General features: G+C 36.1%; 1 protein-coding gene across 1 annotated transcript; it reads left to right on the forward strand.

Moving 5' to 3' along the window:
* The first annotated feature begins 15107 nt into the window (after positions 1–15107).
* Positions 15108–20710, forward strand: si:ch211-214p13.7 (uncharacterized). The gene is made up of 4 exons (XM_067409679.1): positions 15108–15370; positions 15564–15586; positions 15876–15916; positions 20282–20710. Exons 1-4 carry the CDS (start codon positions 15345–15347, stop codon positions 20459–20461), a joined length of 270 nt encoding a protein of 89 aa, XP_067265780.1. The 5' UTR covers positions 15108–15344; the 3' UTR covers positions 20462–20710.
* The last annotated feature ends 1098 nt before the right edge of the window (positions 20711–21808 follow it).

Consider the following 21808-nt stretch of genomic DNA (forward strand, 5'->3'; position numbering starts at 1 on the left):
ACAACAATCATGATATTAATTTTGACCATTTTTACATAAATATCATCTACACATTGAAATAAAATGTAAGGATAGTAAATATTAGACCTTTATTAGGACTTATTAATGCTCAAATAAAATGGTAAAATTATGAAATCATCTGAAAATGACAACAAAATGAGGCTAAAGTTTGCTATGAAAGTAACCTAAGATGGAGTCTTACATACCTCTATGTGGTGTAGATGCCCTCTGCTCTCAGCTGTACATGCACAACACACTCTTCAACACACCGAATCAACTGGACTGCAAACGGTCCTTTCTCCACCCATCACTAACACACTGCATATGCCAACGTCAAGCATGTGATGGTTCTGTCATAACACTCATTGAGCTGCCTACTTAGACAGCATTGTCAGGCATCATAGGCATCTCAGCTCACACACATACTCAAATGCCACCAATGTCCAAATATGAAACTAAAAATTCAAATGAAACAGCCTCATGATGCATAAACTATATTTTATCTTGTGCTGTATTTTAGTATACACCACAGTATTTATGTATTTGCAAACTTTTTTTTATGATGCTTACATTTCAGAGCCTTAAAATAATCATTACTGATGTACAGTGTTGGACCCCTTCCCTTTTACCCTTAAACCTACCCATACCCCCAAGCCTGTCCTTAACCCGTATCCCACCTCAATAGCAGCACAAGTGTTTTGCAATATGAATACAATAAGTACATTGTAAAAAAAATTTGGTATAAGTACATAGTAGTTAAAGACTAAAGAATATAATGTGTGACCCATTTTCAGAGAATAACCTCAAAGACGTACATTCATAAAAAGGACAAGACAAACAACACGAGTGTCAGGATCCTGTCACCAAACCAAGAATACAATCAATCAAGGTGACAGGACCCTGACAGGGAGGCACAAAGGAACCTTTGTCTAAACTGTAGTTTCTTTAGCATTGGTTGAAATGAACTTAATATGTATGTCTTAGTTTAATACATATATAATATAATTTGATACACATTTAAACTTGAGTCTGTAAAGAGGCCTCACAGCACAGCACTGTTCTCAGTCTGACCTCTAGTGTTCATAATGAGACTGACAATTTTATTAAACTCTGAAATGATAATGAAGAAAAATTGTGGTCAGTTTTTCATCAAGAGATTTCTGTTTTATTTTGCATTATCTTTTTGCCTTGTTCTTTCTCAAGTAGGAGTCCACACCACTATTAGGGTTCTTATAATGTATTTTGGTGTTCATTCACCAAAATACAACAGAAGTAGAAAAGTAAGAATGAACAAACACAGTAGTGGTATTTTCTGTATTGACCCACTTAAGTGAGTAAGAAACAAAAGATGGCTGCATAGATCAATGTTTACAGTAAGTGAGATGATGACAAAAAAGCATGTACACCAATTTCCACATAGCAGCCTTGACTAAAACACACCACAAATGCCATCTGGCCTCATCTATCATTTTCACCATACAGTATTCAGATTTAAACTAATTTAAATTTATACATTTTATACATTATTTACTTTGTTGGTTAAAGGTTCAAAATAATCTGCACACATTTTATAAAGCACACAACTACAGCATCCTCTAATGAGGTCAGTTAACCACAGTTGCAAGATCACCACAGAACCAGAGTTGCAAGCTGGGTGACATTGTCACTAGATGTGTTTGTTTGACCACCCCTGTGTTTGTTTGTCAAACAAGCCTTAGAATCCCTTACGGAACAATAATATATGGGAATATACTGCAAAATATAATGCGGTATATTACACATATCCATTTATGGAAAACTAGTGCTTATATTTTTTTAATATACTGCAATGTATGCATTGACCATGTATGGCTATATATTGATACATATAAAATATTTATAAATGAAGACAAAAATAGCATTACATTCATAAAGTTGTATCCTTTATTAAATGTGAATGTATTGTACACACATATATACACCCATTCACAGAATGAGTTACAATCAGTGGTTACAACAGACTTCTAGTTCCCAGCATGCTTTGCTTCTGACTGTTAAAGGAGAGTAAATGAAGAGTTTATTTGCAAAAACAGATAACTCCATTTTTATGAATTCTCACAAATCATGTTTTTTTTATTGTGCATTCCAAGTAATAACAATCAAACTGCAGTTGGGCTGTTTTGATTAAGTAAAGATAACTCTAAAAAATACAGGTAAATTAAAAAATTAAAATTCAGTGAAAGTATGTTTTATATATATATTAAAAGTTTGTTTTTTAGCAAAAGCAGATAACTCCAACAGTCGTTTTTTTGGCAAAAGCAGATAACTCCACATTTCATGTATCATAGTTAAACAAAACCCAAGTAATTGCATTTAAAACACTCTCAAACACACATGTGCACACAAACGCACACACACACCCACCCACCCACGCGCGCGCGCGCGCGCGCACACACACACACACACACACACACACACACAAACAGATCGGCACACATACACACACACGCACGCTCTCTCTCTCTCTCTCGCTCTCTCTCTCTCTCTCTCTCTCTCTCTCTCTCTCTCTCTCAAACACACACACACAGATCGGCACACAAGTACACACACACGCACTCATCCACACACGCATGTGCGCGCGCGCGCGCACACACACACACACACACACACACACACACAAAAGGACAACCAATTTTTCAGCATGTAAGTCGTGTATGGTGTACAAGGACTTACAGGAGTCGAAATCATAAATCCTCGATCACTTTTAGTGAGCTTTGATAAAACTTCCCTCAGCTAGCACGTCTTTTTGAAGTGACTAGAAGCCTTGTCACCTGACCTGAATACTGCGCGCTGATTCGCTAAAACGGACTTATCGGTTTCTGTACACAAAGAACAAGGGCGCTTGTCGGCTTCTGCTGTAAAACGTGAACTTGCGATGCCTGAAAGTGGACAAAACCGGCTCTTCTGACAAAATGGATTTAGGGTACAGAACGTGCTATATATGGAGAATAATGCACAACACTTAGTTCATTTTTTTAAAAAATGGCGTTTATCGGTTTTTGCAAATGAACTCTTCAAATGTTAAAATTAAGTGCTATTTCTTGTGTTTTGCTCAATATTGATATAGGGGAGATCTGTTAGTGTTTAAAGTTGTATTGTTTTTGGAATTTAAAAGGTTTTTTGGTATGTGCACTCTAAAAAATGCTGGGTTAAAAACCCAAGTTGGGTTGAAAATGGACAAACCCAGCGATTGGGTTGTTTTAACCCAGCAGTTGGGTTAAATGTTTGCCCAACCTGCTGGGTAGTTTTACTAAACTCAACTATTGTTTAAAAATTACAGTATTGCTTACTTAAAATGAACCCAAAATATCTTGAAAATTAACATGTATTAATATGTTTGATAAATGAACATTTTAATTTAATTTTAGATTCATTTTAAGTCAGCCATATAGTCATTTTCAAACAATAGTTGGGTTAAATAAAACTACCCAGCAGGTTGGGCAAACATTTAACCCTGTAAAAAGGGGCCGTTCACACAGAATGCGTCTTTGCGTCTAAAAACGCGAGACGCGGCGCTCAGGAGTGGTTTTTAAAAAAGCGCAGCGTAGAACGCGAGTGTCTCGAGACGCGCTTTTGAGACGTGAGGCAATAACGACAACAACGGAAATAATAAAAAAAAGGTAAACAGCAGAATTGACAGATACAAGTTTTGACATGGAAAAAAAGAAAATAAGATAATAATGAGCACCTCCTCCGCCTTGTTGCCGTCATATAAAACAGTTGTCATGCCAACTTGCTACTGTAAACAGAAGCTTGCAACGTTCGCCCCGCCTCCGAGTTCTTCTGATTGGTCCTCTGTTTTGGAACTGACATTGATGAGCGGCGCTTCATGTAAAAGTTGAAATTCTTTTAACTTGACACGGCGTCTTAAAAACGTGGCGCTCATGTGAGAGGCGCTGCAAAAGACGCGAGACGCAAGCGTAACGGTCATGCACGTCCGTCAAGCGCGTGTTTACATAGAAAAACAATGGGAAAGTAGCGCATTGGAATAGAAAAACGCGTTCTGTGTGAACGGCCCATAAGAATGTAATAACTTTATTTAAAGAGTAATGGCTGTGCACGCTATAGCACAGTCTCTTTGGTAGAAACTTTAGTACGTGCAGGTGTGCTTTTGTCAACTAACTTGAAAACTTTAAATAATTATAAAATATAAGAAATGTGTTACATAATATATATATATATATATATATATATATATATATATATATATATATATATATATATATATATTATAAAGAATGAATAAATATGTCTGCAATATATTTGTTACAGTACAGAAAGGACAGAGACAACGGGAAACAGGTGAGTGATGTTTATTGGAGTGCGCTGTGATTGGGTGATGGTGGAGCCTTGTGTTTCTATAACAATATTATGCATGCAGTACCATATCTGATCATATATAAATCTATATATTATGAAGTATATTACTGAATATAAAATTACATAGATTATGATATATTAGTAAATATATTTTTCAATATATGAAGCGTCAATGCCTTATGTATTATTCAATATATTGTAATATATTTACGCAATATATTTTTCTGTATATTTTCAAATATACTGTTAAATCATGTAATATTAATCATTCATATATAGGGAAATGTAGTTTCTTTCCATAAAGATTAGTTCGGTCTTGTAACAGATGTACAGTGAGAGGAAACCTAAACATCAAGTGTGCAGATTTTCAAAGTAGAAATTTGAAAACAAACTTCAAATATATACACATACACATAACACACAATGCTTGCAGCACCACACAGAACAGTCAAATTTTATGTTATATGTACTTATAAAAAATGTTAGATACAATGTATTTATTTAGGCATTCATTTTGTATTGCAAAACACTGTTATTGAGGTGGAATATGGGTAAGGCTAGGGACAGGTTTGGTGGTATGGTTATGTTTAAGGGTGGGTTAAGTAAGGGATGGGTCAAAAGTGTAATTAGGGCCCGAACACCGATGTGAGGACCCTATTGTAATTGCTTAGTCAATTCTTCTTCTTCTCCATAATGAATCGCATTTTTGAGGGCCTAAACATGCTCAAAAACTCATGAAACTTTGCACACGCATAAGAAGTGGTGAAAATATGTCTGATATGGGTTTCAGAATTAGGTGTGGCAAAATGGCTACAAAATTTCAATGTAAATGCTGTTGCCCAATACCTACAAAAAAGCCACTGGGTGCAAAATCTGAAAACCCATCAGGAAGTGAGATATTTTGAATTTTCTCTGCAATTTATTTGCAGTTTTTGCCATTTCCAGTCATTGTACTTTAACGAACTCCTCCTAGAGCTGTTATCAGATCAACGTCATATTTGGTGAATCTAATCTAAAGGCCTTGGCGGTGTTAAATTGCAAAGATCTAAAGTTTTCCCTGTAGGGTGTGTCTGTGACGGCCTGACAAATTTCAATGTTTCACTTTGAATCAGGAATTTGTTGTAACTCGGGCATACAAAGTCTGATCTGCCCCAAACTTCACATGTTTGATAATAGAAACAGAAAGTTGTTGTAATATATTGTTGAAAAGTTGTTATTTTGTTTTTTCTGGTGCTCAAAAAGTATTAAGATAGAACCACTGTACTCACATGAACTGTTTCAAATATGTTTTTAGTACCTTTATGGATCTTGAGAGAGGAACTAGCCCTTTAAAGCATGCTATTATTAGGGGTGTAACGATACGCTCAGGTCACGATACGATACGTATCTCGATACGGAGTTCACGATACGATACGTATCACAATATTTTGAACAAAATGAAACTGAAATTCAAACAAGATTTATTAAAAAAAAACATTAACAAATTTCAATAATTGTCCTTGTTGTACACACAAGATCACATTTCAATAAAATAAATAAATATAAAATTTTAATAACCTTCTATTCAAATTAACAGTTGAATAGGGCTGTCTGTCACTAATTTTTTTTTTTTAATTTAACATGAACTTAGAATTATGAATAGGGGCCGTTCACATATCGCGTCTAAAAACGCGTGGAAGGCGCGGCCGCACCGCTTCTCCTTCTTTCCAAAGCGCTTGCGCTCCCGTAGCGTCGGTCGTTGCTATGCAACCTTGAACTGGGCTCTCCAAGAGGATCAGAGGAACAAGAGGGTGTTTCTGCAAAGGATAAATGATTTCTAGCCCTTGCATTAGTTTTACTACGAGATATATTGATGGAGATAAGATATAAAAACCACCATGTACAGCTATGATCAGCTGTTCGGCTGAGCTTTTGATGTTTTGTTACGAAAGGCCATAGCTGATCGGTTGATTCTTGTCACACGACCTGCGGTGCGCTTGCGGCATTCTGAGAAGTTGAGAATTGCATGCGCGTCGCGACCGCGTTGATCCCATTATGAGCGCGCCTGCCGCGCGGCTACATTTGAAAATAATAACTGACTTGCATGCGGAAAAGACGCAATATGTGAACGGCGCCACAGAACTTAAAGCAAAGCATCGCAAGCGTCTTTTGCTTTTCTGTGAGCACAGCTGTTGCTGTGCACTGCGGTGAAAGAAAGCCACGACTTTTCTCACGCGACCATGCAAGAGACTGACATGAGAAACGTTTAAACCTGCTTGCAAGATTCAATGTGTGCCCGAAACACTTACTGAACCAGAGCTGATTGAGACACACCATCTACGATAAATCGTTACACCCCTAATACTTATAGTAATTTAAAAATGTGGTAGCATTGGATCTGGACAGGAAGGATAACTCTGGGAGTTGGAACGGGTGTGTCGCGATTCTGCCTTCTCAGATCGCGATACAGGTTCGTGGACCTGCGTATCGCGATTTCGATTTCATATCGCATATCGTTACAGCCCTAGCTATTATCGTCATGAAACAGGAAGTTGTTGTAACTCGAGCATACAATGTCCAATCTGCCTCAAACTTCACATGGTTTATAATGGCCCTGGCCTGAAAGACATCTACATGCCAATTTTTTTTTTAGTCATAGCGCCACCAGCTGGTAGCAGGAAGTGTGGAAAATACAAACGACTGACGTAGTCCTCATATGTTACGTGACGTGTGTATCAAAAAAGCACAACGACGAAGGCGAATACGAAGGGTAGTATTTAATCAAGGAATCAGGCAGGTAACACAATATACACATCTAACATAAACGAGAACGGACAAGGAATGAAGGAGAACACAAGGTATATATACACGAGGCAAACAAAGGGAACTTAACCCTTTCGATCGTGAGTTTAAAATATTCTAACTGTCCCCCCAGAGTGAGTTTTTTTAAGGCGACCGTTATTTTAGAACGTTTGCCTTTAATGTTTCCATGGCGACGCGTCTTGCGTGTCACGAGTGCTGAACGCAGCAACAATAACACTGTATGACAGATGGATCGCAATTGACCTTTCGCCGGGAGTTTGAGATCTAACCAATCAGAACGCCGCATCCGCCATTTTGTCCGTCAAAGCAGCCAGTAGTTAAAAGATTAACCTCGGTGGAGTAAAACTTGAAAAATGGTGTATATTGACGTCTTTCCGTGTTTGAAACAACATTCATTCTCATGTTCATGGACTAATAGGAAGAGATGATCGTTTTTTACGAGCGGTTGAGCTGAGGATCTACAGCAATCTGTCACGACCATGGTCACGACACATTAAAGAGCAACAAAACGGTTTTTATTGTTTGAATTTCTTTAATAACTACACGGTTTGAAAGCTGGGACTTTGTTTAATATCATAAGTAACCTACTCTGTCTTGTCTGTCGATGTGTGTTCAGTATCCTCTTTGTTCCGCGATGTATTTTTCACTGCGTGTGGAGTGACAGCGCCACGGCTTGTCGGACAAAGCAACAGTAACTAAGGGGGGCGGGGCTCGGCGAAAGGCTAATTATTTAGTTTTTCCTTTTATATTTAAAATATTCGCAAAATTGCTTACCATGTCATCAACTATATGATATTCCGATTCTCAAATATGTGTAAGTGAGTGTGCTTTGTCGTTTTAAAACCTTTATAAATGATCTTTATCTTGATCTATAATGCGAGATGGGCGCCGCCATCTTAGTTTGCGCTGCAGTTCACAGAGTCCTGTCAGTCGGATTTACAGCAGGTGAATTCATCAATTTCTCCTGAAATATATGCAAGTAAGTGGCTGGTGAACTGGAAGAATAATAGAGAAAACTTTATAGTTACTTAGGCCCATTATGTGCGTCTGATATGAATAAATGTCGGCAAATTATATTTGTTATTGCTGCTTCCACTGATGTCTGACATCAGTGTGTATTTTATAAAACTCTTAATGTATTGTTTTAATGGTGCTTATGGATATTTAAATGTCTGAAACCTTAAAAGAAACATTATGTGGCTGAAAACGCTGCATAGCTGTGATATATGACAAGAGCTGCGCGCGTCCGTCTCGCAGCCAGAGCGCGAAAGCACAGTTTGAATCTGGCAGTTATGTGACGTCGCTGAACGTTCGAAATCCCATATGTGGTACCGTACACCCAGGGGCACAGAAATAAACATCCCATATGTGGGACCGTACCGCTCAAAGGGTTAACAAGTTAATTAATGGGACACAGGTGAATCAAATAACGAATCAAACAGAGTGGGGAAAACTAGGTCACAGAAAACATGACACATGTGACACTATATTTATATACTTGTGAATATCACCCACGGTGCTCTGTTTTCCTAAAGCCACCAGGCCCTTTCATCGCTGCTCGCAGCTTTAATTATAGATGTAATTACATGCTTTGTGGGTGAGAACATTCACCACAAGGTACTTCAATCTCTTAAAAATATTCTCGTTATTGACACGTTCTTTAAAACCCCTTTCAAACATTCACCCTCATGCAGGAAACAAGAACAAGACAAATCAACTCAAAATAATCGACTCCAAATGATACAACCAATTAACTCAACATAATGAGACTAATTAAATCAAAACGGTGGTTCTCTGTTACAAATACACAAATTTATACATAATACATATGTACATACACATGATACATATACAAAATTAACAAAATTACATACATCACATCCAAATCAATTCACCACCACCAATAATAATAATAATAATAATAATAATTTCAAATACACTTCATACCTGTTAAGCACCAGTATTACACCTCTGGTTACCGGGGTTCTCGAGAGCGCTCATTTACAGAGATTAATTACAGATGTAATTGCATGCAGGTATTAATAATATAAGTACAATGTAAAAACATGTATGTCCATCACTAAATAAATCATTATTTTGTTTTTTTGGCGCTCCAAAAATATTCTCGTCACTTTATAATATTAATATTGAACCACTGTACTCACATGAGCTGATTTAAATATGTTTTTAGTACCTTTATGGATCTTGAGAGAGGAAATGTCATTGCTGGCTATGGAGACATCACTGAGCCATCGGATTTCAACTAAAATATCTTTATTTGTGTTCTGAAGATTAACAAATGTCCTACGGGTGTGGAACGGCATGAGGGTAAGTAATAAATGACATTATTTTCATTTTTGGGTGAGCTAACCCTTTAAAAGTAGCCATGCATTCTGACATTTTATACTATTTCACCCTCAGTGGTAAGCAAAGGTTTCATTGGTGAACAATCAACAATATCTACATTTAACACAAAAGGCAAAAACAAAAAAACAATCACTTAACCATTAACATAAAAAGTGTTCTCATTAAAGAATAAAGTTATATAAACTCTATAGGTTTTTGTAGAGGGACCAGGGTAATGGTAATTTCCAGTTAGGCCCACAGAAATGCGTCATCACTGCAGCGCTCTATACATTTGTTTCTAAGACAAACCAGAGTTAGTTTATGCGCTGCAGTATTGTCGTGGGTTTTACCTCTTTGCTATAGGGGGCCTTTATCTGTTCTTATTATCTGGCATCCTTCTGCCCACCTGTGACCTTTTATTTCCTTGAATTATTGTGTTATTGGCATAGATGTGTTCTTCTGCAAAACAAAAATCTGATTAGGTAGTGGCATTTCAAATGATTATTTTATATGATTATGCATTTTTAAATAAATACTGTCCTAGGTTTGTCAGTTTTTTGTTTTTCAACTAAAAACGGAAAACTGTTTAGTCTATAAGCATGCGTGTTTGGCGTGAGTGCTCTGATTGTGTATGTGCGCAGGCGCATAGTCTTTCTTTACAAAGTCACATCGCCAACTACTGACCTGGCATGCATAATGCAGCGTTTTTAGTCAGTTCCACATATCCTTGTAAAAGGGGATCTTTTTGATAACGTTGTCATCTGTACAAAGAAAAACTTTTCAATTTTTAGTACATTGTTGTCATGTAAATGTACCCTTAGTTCTCTAGTTAGTTTCCTTGGTTGTTAATCAGTTCCCACAACTGTTCTGTTTATCCTTAATTTCACTCCCCATGTATTTAAGCCCTGTGTTTGTTCAGTTCTTTGTCCAGTATCATCAATGTTAAAGTGATTGTAAGTTATTCTCCTGCGATCTCCTGAGTTTTGTTTTTAATTTATTAAAGACTGTTTTTGTTTCTCCACTCATTTGTGAGCTTTATTACTCACACACGACACTTACAAAGGCAATGCGGTAACTACACCAACATTGGAAGAGTTTTCCCACTCCATTTTCAATGAATCTCGAATCGTTAGAATCATAGAAAAGACCATAGTTTAGACACCCAATTTCGATCATAACTAAATTCATACAAAATGTGGAAGATTTCATTAGATAAAATGTTACATTTTAGTCCGTTCCTTACACAAAGGTATTGAATTAGTCTTATGGACCAAATTTTTGGATAGTAGAAGTTTTTTTTTTTTTCATTTTGGAGCATTACCACACTAGTTCACATTGACATTCATTATAATGGAAACGAGGAAAGAAAGATAATTAGTGTTGGTATAACATGAGGGCGAGTAAGTAATGCTTTGAAAACCTTTTAATTTGAAGTACCCCTATGATTAGTATTTTCAGTGATAAATTATAAAATACGATAACACTAACCTGAAGTGCAGTAACACTTTTTTCTACATTTGAAGATGAAAATAGTGGCTACAATTAAGATGACTGCAAGTGCTGAGCACACAAGTATTGTGATCAATGCTGTGGCAGGAATGCCGGACTCTACAACGAAAGAAAAAGAAAGAAAACAAAATGTTCATGAGCAACAATCTGTATGGTGTATGTAAATATTCAGCATTGTCCAGTACATTGTAGTGTCATTAACAATGCCTATAGGGTGATCAGAAACGACTTGCATAGTTACTGTGAGGCAAAGGGGTGGGAATATGATAGATACTTCCTCAACCTAACCTTGTGCTGCTCCGTTTGTTTTATAGTAATGTAAACATTTTATTTAGGCTTTGAAATGAATGAATGAATGAATTAATTAATTAATCAATGAATAAATCAATGTATGAATCAATCAATCAATCAATAAATGATAAAATATGACTACTTTAAAATGTTTTACTACTCATTTTTCATCGGGAAGTGGCATAATGCTTTGTAGCTGCATAATGGCCACTCATTTTAAAAGTTATGTATGTGTAGGTGACTGAGAAAAGTGTGGGAAGATTGAATTAACATTTTCTTTCAGACTTCTTTCAGGCTTATATGAAGAGTGGTATGTGCCTTTAATTGAATGTTCACATTAAATGAAGTGAATGAAAAGGTACCTGATGGTTTCACTGTTGTGGTGTAAAGTGTGCTGTTTGGAGGTTCAGTCTTCAAGTCTTCGGCAGAGAAAACATGATTATTACAAAACAAAACAAAACAAAAAAACATTACTTACAGAATGCATTGATGATATTGTTATTGACTAGCCTCTGCCAGAGATATTTACTCTACTATCCTATTGTCTTATTGTCTAGAGAAATGATCTTGAGTTATTCGTAAGATAGAAAACAAAGGTACCATTATGTACTTGAAGAAAAATCTGCTCTATCTGCATCTTTTGATCATGGAAAATGATAGTGCAAGAGTAATTCCCAGAGTCTTCATCTTTTATATCTTCAATGTGAAGTGTACCATTCTCCATTATTTGCATCCCAGTCCTCTTGCTGAAAATTTTTGAATGCTGTTGTTTATTTAGATTGATCCTGGCCAGCAGGATGGTTTTGTTGATTGTGTGGTATTTCCATTCAATTGAATTAATTTTCCTCAATGGAAATTCAGGGAGAGGAAACATTACAGTCTGTCCCTTCAGTATGGATGTGTGTACACCTTTTACAAGAGAGAGGATCAAGTTATTAATTGATTTCAGTTAAAAGTTCTTAAAAGAAACATTTTTTTCTTAGTGTGAAGAACATTTTAATATTCTAAAGAATATTATTCCACTATAAAGAACCTGCAATGGAAAGTGGATGTTTTTCATTGAACCACAGATGCCAGTAAAGAACCTTTATTTTTAAGAGAGTAGAAAAGTAACTCTGTAACTTCATCTCTGTATTCAAAGTTCCCCTGAAACACTGTTGATCCTTAATAATGTGTGAAATACATCTTCTTTGACCTATGAAGATTGTTGATTTCTATGAAAAACAGCATATCATCACCTTACTGAACAGCATCCTATTTTAGGATTTTAAAAAAATCTTTGCGCTCTGAATTAAGATTAATGTTAAGAAAACCCTATGAGATACATTCAGCAATTGTTTCATAAAACAGTTTGACAGGCTGTCATAAAACAATATTTAATGTTTAACCATAACCCAACTTAAAAATAATATACATAAGAGTGTAACTCTCACCCAAAGTAAGCTGCAAGAGAGTAAAGAAGATGATGCACTGATAATTTTTCATCCCCGCTGAAATCCACCATAAAGAAACGTGTCTGACATCAAGGATAAAGTTGCCAAATACTTGCTGTCTTAGACTGTTCAACAAAAGTGTGCTCTACTTTTATAACATCCTGCTGGCAGAAAGAGCTACAAAGTTGAGGTGGTATAGAGTGGGGCAGGGATGACGTATTTTTGTAGGCCAAAACCCGGAAACAAGTTCGCATTGGTTTTCAGTGAGTTTTTAAAATAGGGTTAAATGCTTCAAATAAGGTTGGTGGTGAACACAAGCTCAAGATATTTCTACATTTTATTCTACAATATAAAATACATCAGTAATGCTCTCTTGTGACTTTTTGAAACTTTGTCTTGTAAAAGGCGTTTGCTAACAAGTGGCAAAATGAAAGGCTGTTGGGAACATCTGCTGAACAGGTAAACTCATCTACTCACTAGTCCGCTTTCAAAGCCTCATTGTGTTTTTAATCTCGCTCTTCAACAAGGAAATGTTTTCAAACAAAGCCTAAAAGGGTTGTTGGAAGTTTAACATTGAAATCATGTGACCAAGGTGTTGTTAGTTGTGAAGATTATCATGATGAAAAAAACTTGTAAAAATCATAAGCTTTTGTTTGTCACAGAGTTTATTTACTGCAATAATCCAAAAGCCTGGTAAAAATGTAAAAATCTTATTGGGTTTTTGTCGAGGGAACCAGGATGATGCTACTGTAACTTCTGGGTTGGCCTACAAAAAAATGTCATCACTAGCACTCATTTATTTGTATACTGCTTTTTTTAGGAGCCAATCACCGAAGGTGTGTAGGCCCCTATTGTATACATTGGCATACTTCTTCTTCTTCTTTTTCTTCTTCCGCTATTGAGTCTATGGCAGCCCATAGAACTGCTTGTGGGAAAGTTATGAAAATTGACACACAGATGGAGGACAGCCTGAATTGTCACCATACCAAATTTGGAGTCTCTAACTCAATTTCTCTAGCATAAGTAATGCCGAGAACATAGATACAAATTTTTCTATAATCGGCCAAACTTCCTATCTGCCATTTTGTTTTTCTTTAAAAAAACTTAATTTTTCTAAATCTTCCTAGACTGTTTGTCCATTTTTCACCAAAATTGAATTGTTCAGTATCATCTTCAGATCATGCCAGCACAGGTTACGGTTTTCATTAGATGATTTTCAATACATTAAACCGTTTTCAAATACCGTTGCAACAAAGTTAAGGCATGATGCCAAAATGACTCTTGAGGCTGTATCTTTACAATGCTTTGACATTGACATCAAACTTTGCATATGTCAATGTCACCTCACTCTGACCACAACACATTAATTTGGTCACAGCGCCTCCTATTGGTCTAAAGTGATATACAATTAAATCATGAATGATCTTAAAAAAATATATCTTAATAGGGCTTTAATTGTTCATTTTAACAGTTGGTCTGATGCTCCCAGCCATGTTGGCATGACTTATCATGCCTTCTTTTTGCTTGGCTCCTTATTGGCTGTTTGCATCTATTGTATATCTTTAACTTTGAGTGTTTTCATAGGGACCCCTACAGGGCTAAGGATGACAGTGCAAAGAAAGCGTCTCACACTGCTTATCTGATGGAATCTCATGCTTATCACAAAATAAAAAAAAACAAAAAGCATTTTATGTTCTTCGTTGAGCGTAAAGCATAAATGTATAAGTAGATTGCAAAAGTAAATGTCAATGATATTTATAAATAATAATGCAAAGTAGTTCATGTTAGAGAGTATTATCTACCTTGTGGTCTCAAAGGAAATGCTTAACTTCCTGTGCCTAACAAGCATCAACTGTCAGAAACCAAAAACCAAACAAAAATCATATCTTTAAAACACTTTGAGGATGTAAAGTTTTTCATAGTGTAACTATTTTAGCTATTAATTCAAAGACACTATGAATTATTGTGTTGTTAGCATTTTTTACATTGACATACAGGCCTATATATACAGTATATACATATCTGTATAGGCCTGTATATATATATATATGAAAGAGGAATTAAGAACAATTCATAGATAGTTTTGGGAAACTTGTTTTCCAACTACTCACCTAAATGAAAAAATACATCAGACACTGTATTGCTTGTTTTTCCTGGTGACAGCTATTTGCATACATATGTCATATGGAAGATTAGTGAAAATAATTTAATAGCAGATGAGTCACAGAAGAGTTGTCGCGGAATAACAAATAACACACACATAAAACTGATATGAGATAGCAGAAATACCACTAATAGAGGTGTAAAAGTGCACACATGAAAATGAGTGTGTCTTCATGACATGCACTCAGAGGCAAATGAAAACCACAAAACACAGGAAACACAAACGAAATACAAGCAGGCTGTTTGACCGCTTTACACTGAATCACTCTCTTCATCCCTCTCTTGTTTTACTACATCTGTCCTCTCACAACTTATTCTCTCTGATTGGGGTGGAAACTCTGGTTTCAGACTACACTGGCAATTTCGGCAGTCTGCAATTTGTGGTTGTAGCTTCAGTTTTTATACTGCGGCAAAACAAACCACATTGAGCTTATTGGAACTATGGGAAATTTAAGCTGCAAGCGAAGGTAGGGCATCTATAGAGCTTAATCATTTACTGAGAATTCTGTTTTATTATTACTATTATTATTGGGACTTAGTAAGTAATCTAACATAAATAAATTGCTTATGTTGTAAAGTCTAAGTGTATGTAAATGTTTTGGAAACGGAAAATTGCATTGTGTATGTGACTTTACATAATTTACCTATTTTTATCCTCAGGAAGAAGAAACATGAAAGCGCTGGTAAGAGAATTTATCAATTAATATACTCTGAAATCGCATGTTCCAGCTAATGCATTAATAAGGAAGTGCCTTTTTACTTGATCAGTCAAACCTTTGGTACAGATACAAACATGCATTTAGTTTTATGTCAGTGTTCATGTGGTTTACACTAAATGCAACACTTCAGTAGCTGACAGTCAGTTTTGTGACGATGTACTTTGAAGGACAGCTATGATAATCATTGTGTACACTGAATGGCTACACTGTGAAGTAACTGTTTCTTGACATGTACTTTGCATGTTTTATCTAGAAGATAATGACCATCAGAGAGAAACAACAGCAGGCACACGGGTAAGAATTCCAATTAGTCATAATGTTTTATAGGAGTTTAAAGGGTTAGTTCACTTTCAAATAAAATTTATCCCAAGCTTTACTCACTCTCAAGCCATCCTAGGTGTATATGACTTCCTTCTTTCTGATGAACACAATCAAAGATATATTAATAAATATCCTGATGCATCCTAGCTTTATAATGGCAGAGAGCGCGGTTCAATACGGAAGGCGGTCAGGCGGAAACTTGATATTTTACTTCATAACTTGTTTTTTTTTTTTTTTTTTACACAAATGCATTACTTCACTTCAGAAGGCCTTTATTACCCCCAGAGCTGTGTTGAACATGTTTATGATGGATGGAAGTGGATAGAGGCACTTTCTTCAGCTCATAATCGTTGATCCCCCTCACTGCCATTATAAAGGATATTTTTTTAATATTTCTCAGATTGTGTTCATCAGAAAGACATATACAAAAAAGTCATATACACCTAGGATAGCTTGAGGGTGAGTAAAGTTTGGGGTAATTTTCATTTGAAAGTGAACTAATCCTTTGATAGACTGCTTATTTGACACTTAAATCATCTTGTTTTGTCTTTGCTGCTGTAGTTAAAATTAAAATAATACATTTAAGCTGTACAATTAAAATTACATTTTCATTTCATATACATGTGTATATAGCCCTTCCTTTTATGCCTGTAGTACTGAAGTTCAAATTTGCACATCTGATAACATCTCGTTACAACATAAGTGCGTGAGTTTAGATCTTGTGTCAGTTTCATTACAGGTGTTTTTGGTTCCTTCTCAAAAAAAAAAAAAAAAAAAAAAAAACGGTTGATGATGTGTTGGCTTGTTTTGCATTTTGGGGCTTCATGAAGGGTGATCTCAATGAGTCTTTTTAATGTAATATTCAAATGATAAACATTTAGTCACAATGGTTTTTCCTGTTACTCCAAAATGATGCTACCAGCGTGACAAAAATAGAATCCAGGTGGGGAAGTATGTCAAAGCAAATGATTTGAGGTTAAACTTACGATACATTTATGATGCTGATACAAGCATTTAAAGGAAATTAAACAAATATAAATCGTCAGTGCATTCAATGCAAAATTTATAAATGTACATATTTTACAATGTTGATAAAAGGATGTTTGGTTCAACCCAATTGAAATCTTCAGTGACATGTTAAATTCATAAATTAACTAATACAGTACTTTAGAAAAATGTACAATTAATTGGGGTACTGGTTCATTAAAGAGGACTACTGACCTCAAGCCTTTAGAAAAGACATAGACCTAATGTTCCTTTGTATAATGCTTCCACTGTGTAATTGTATGAGACGATTCATTCATTTTGTGCTGTAATTTTACATTGTGTAAAATTACATATAAATGGCCACACTTAACCTCTTGGAAAGTTTGAAATACTATTTTATCTTTCAAAATCATTTTTCTCTTTTATTAAAGTACATTTAGCACTGAAGCCAAAGGTGTCTCACTGCCCAGACAGTAATTTGCAGTAGGCACTTCCAAAAGAAAGGTGGTTTCTGACCAACTTCCAAGGCACGATAACATTATTTATAAATAGAAGTACATATAAAATATGTAAAATACAAAATTGTATTTATATTTTACTCAATTCTTAGTTTTATCTACACTGTAAAAAATGACCATAATTTTAACAGTAAAAGACTGTAAAAATGCTGTGGTGAAAAACTGTCAATTGGTTTACAGAAAGTTTCCGTACTATATACGGTGAATAAGTGTAATAGATCTAATGGTACATTTAATGTAATTTTACGGTAAAATACCGTTAAATTCAGTTTTTGGAAGTGAAAAATAACAATTCATTGTAAAAATGTACAGTGAAAAAACGTAAATTGACATTCCCACAATTCCCTGCGTGACACTTCACATTTGATATATTTTCGTTGAAATAACTCTGTTTCTTCTTAGTTTTTCTCATTTTTTTCTAATCAGTTATGTACATTAGGGTTTTATGTCACATCTAATGTTGTTAAATTAATGTTTATTGCATTTTTAAAAATTTCATGCATGTTACCATGATGGTGTTTAGTGTGTGTGTGAATGACACTGTGTGCACCTTCTATAGCCTATATTAGTTGTGGAAAAGCTGCTTATGATGAACTTTGATTCATCATGTGACTCTCATCACCACTGTGTTTGGTGACTGTCAGTGTATTATAAAGGTACAAAACAGATATTATTACTTCATTATGTTGGTAAATTAACATTATATCAGTTAATGAAATACGTTATTTTACCGTAAATTTAACAGATTTTTTTTTCTTACAGTTTTTTCTTGCTACTGTATTTTTGACGGTAAAGTTCTGGCAACCACAGCTGCCATTTTTTTACCGCAAATTTTACTGGGATTTTTTTTACAGTGTAGCCAAAACATAGTTGCGTGAAACAATACTATACTTAGGCAGGGCTGGCACTCGTTGTCGTCACATGGGCTATATCTAAGTAACTTTAGGTCCAATTACACAAATGTGTGTTTTCTCTGACTGTGTTTTGTATGATGATTTCAAGCACGTATTTCAAAACCCTCTTAAATTAAAAGTCATCTTAGTGTTATGCAACCCGGTTCCCTGACAGAGGAACAAGACACTGCGTCATATGTTGACAGTATGGGGACCTGTGAAACCAAGTCTCTGAAGCATGTGTGAAATTGCAACATCTCATTCCTTTCATAGAGAAACAGGGTTACATACATATATGTAACCCTAAGACTTTGCATTTCGAAGGAACTTGACACTGTGTCAGATACTGATGCAATGAGGACTATGGCAAGTAGGGTGAGGCCAAGAACCATGGGAACGGAGCGAGGCTGGTGGTGCGAGTGTTAATGAGTGCCACACTGGTCTCAAGTCCCAAGGAGGAGCTCCAGAAGGATAAAAAGAGGAGTGACAACAGTGAAGGCCTAGGACATTGTATTTAGTTATGTTTATATGTGGCAGTCATCTCTGAGGTGCTGTCGCTTTACTTTCACTGGAGGAGGAGCTGTCGCTGTCCACCAGGGGGTGGAGGAGTCAGAAGGACACCGAGGGGTATCCATCGAGGGTTATCCAGCGTCACCGGCAGGCATCACGGTGGAGGTGCCTACGATTGGTGACAGGGGTATGTGGCAAGCAGGGTGGGCTGAAAGCTGTGGGCTGGTGGCCTAATGAGCGTCACCTGCATGCCACACCGGTCTCGAGTGGCTTATAGGAACTCCAGAAGGATAAAAGAAAGTGTAGGATGAGAGACAATCAGGCCTGGGACATTTATGTTGTGTTTTGTTATGCTTATATGCATCAGTCGCCCGTGAGGGGCTGTGGCTTTGATTTAATTTGGTTGTTTGTTTATTTGGTGATTCAAGTTTTATGTTGAACGTTGGCCAGTTCCCACCTCCTTCTTCACCTAAAATAAACCTCCTTACAAGGATGTTAATAGCCACTAAGCCATGCTGACCAATACCTGATCATCAGGTTTCTAAGAGGCACCAGGAGGTTGAACCCTCCACGCCTTATTCCCTCATGGGATCTCTGTGTGGTTTTGCAAGACCTACAGGCCCCTGGGGTCAGCTGAGCTTAGGGCCCTCTCAATGAAGACGGCGCCCCTGACCACGCTCACCTACATCATGAGGGTTGGGGACCTCCAGGCATTTCTCTGTCAGATTCTGCCTTGAGTTCAGTCTGGTATACTCTCATGTGATCCTGAGACCTCAGCCAGGCTATGTGCCCAAAGTTCCCACTACCCCTTTTAGGGACCTACCGCAGATAATTATTTCCATATGTGGTACTTCCCGGTGGGTAAGTCCTAGTGATGTAAGTCAACATGTTATAGACAATGCAGTCTTCCAGGTTCTACGTCAGAATGCTGACTCATTATTGGCCGGCTCCTGCGTTAGCATCACATGCGTCATGCTGCTCATGTGAACAGCGTCGGCCAATAATGAGTGTTCTGACATAGAACCTGGAAGCCTACGCTTACGCTGTCTATACAATGTAAACAGCTTTGGAGAGTGACAGAGAAGTTATTATTATTGCATAGATTGTTTTTTTTTTAGGCCACATAATATGATAAAAATAGATATACAACTTTTTCTTTTATCTTTTTTATGGAAGTTGTGGGTAAACAAACAAACAAAAAAATAAAAGTTTTGTGATAAAAGAAAAAAAATTAATTTAAACTAAAACAGATAATAAATAAGAAAGGTTCACTGACAGTTTCTCTGACAGTTCCTCATTGTTATACACAGAGTAAACATTAGTGCTGCGGCATTCATCACACACTAATGGATACTGAAAGTTTTTCAAATGCCAGATAAAATACTTCCTCAGCATAATTTACATGCTTGTGTTATCTCTTCCACCCACAGACAGAAGATGTCCTCTATGCTTCAATTGACCACACTACCATCAATCCAGAAAGGCACATTCGAGATCTGGAGGACAACGATTGTGATTATGCCCTTGTAAATCTCCCTCAAAACACAACAGACATAAGCATGCACAAAAGCAGTGAGGACTGTTCAGATGATTATGTACTCATGGGCTGAGCACTGAAATGGCTGAAATCAGCACATTCAACCGGAATGGACACCTGAGATACACATTGAGTTAACTCAACTTTAAACGCTTGTTGACTTTGTATTGATGAGGTTGCAATTATATTGTTTTTTTTTTTTTTTTTTTTTATTATTATTAATTTTATTTTATTTGAAGTATAACATATTAACTTTTTTTTGTATTTGTATTTTAATGCTTTGTAGGTAATAACTGCCTTTATGTGCATAATGAATAAATGTCCATCTTCATGTATGTGTATGTGTTATGTATTATAAAGTGATTTTAATAATGAAACTCAAGAGAGATTTTTTTTCCAATGATAAATGCTCGAATCTGATTGCACAGAAATGTTTTGTCAGCACTGCTCTGACGAAATAATCAGTAAAAGAGTTTAGCAACTTAAAGGATACATGATTCGAGGTAATAACTGTGCGGTTCTTGTGGTGTATAAACTTATAGTTTCGCTATTAGTCGAGACAGTGTTGTCATGAGAGACACACAGACTCAGGTAGGCTAATTCCAATGTGCTTATTCTCTATCCCTCTCTCTCTCTAACTGCATTAATAACTGTATCAACAGTATTATTCTGCTATCAAGGCTCAAGCCTTTGGTGACTAGTTCTGAAACTACATTTTGTGGAATGGACGCTTGGGATGAGATGTGTAAGAAATTAGTCCCACACACAAGAGTGTTTTAAGGACAAAAACCTTACAAAAGTCTTGAAATACAACATCAGAACAGTGTCGTAAGGTATAAGCGAAATATAAGCAAAATAATTTACTCCGCTTCGCATTGTGGCTGCATTAGCATCTCAGGTGTGCATTATTTTCTAAGAATTCAACAGCCTGTCATCAATTATTCCTTACTTAATCAACAATTTGTGCTTTTAAATTTTGATAAGCCAAAAATAGACTGTTTATTGGCAGAATATGTTGTGTCAACTTACCCCATTTAGCGTGACGTGTTCAGTGAACTCTTTTTTTTCTTAGTCAATAATGGTAGAAATGTCCAAATGACTTTTCTCGAACAAAGCCAAGATACCTGAATCAATTCTCAAAAATAAATCTACACTGAGAAATAGTCACTGAAGTAAAAATTGAGAAGTAGCCACGAGAAGTTTCTTCAAAATATATAAATAGTGTTAAGATTTAAAAAAAATAAATAAATAAATAAATAATAATAATCACAATGACCAAATATTTAACTTTTGCTTGTGTTTTTCACCCCTGTTAATGTATAGCTATCATAGAGATTCCAATAAAATTATTCTACCAATAAACAACCACTAGAGGGAGCAATATGCTTTTCATGTTGTATGGTATTGTAGAGCGTAATAG

Source organism: Chanodichthys erythropterus, chromosome 14, assembly GCF_024489055.1.
Source record: "Chanodichthys erythropterus isolate Z2021 chromosome 14, ASM2448905v1, whole genome shotgun sequence".
NCBI lineage: Eukaryota > Metazoa > Chordata > Actinopteri > Cypriniformes > Xenocyprididae > Chanodichthys > Chanodichthys erythropterus.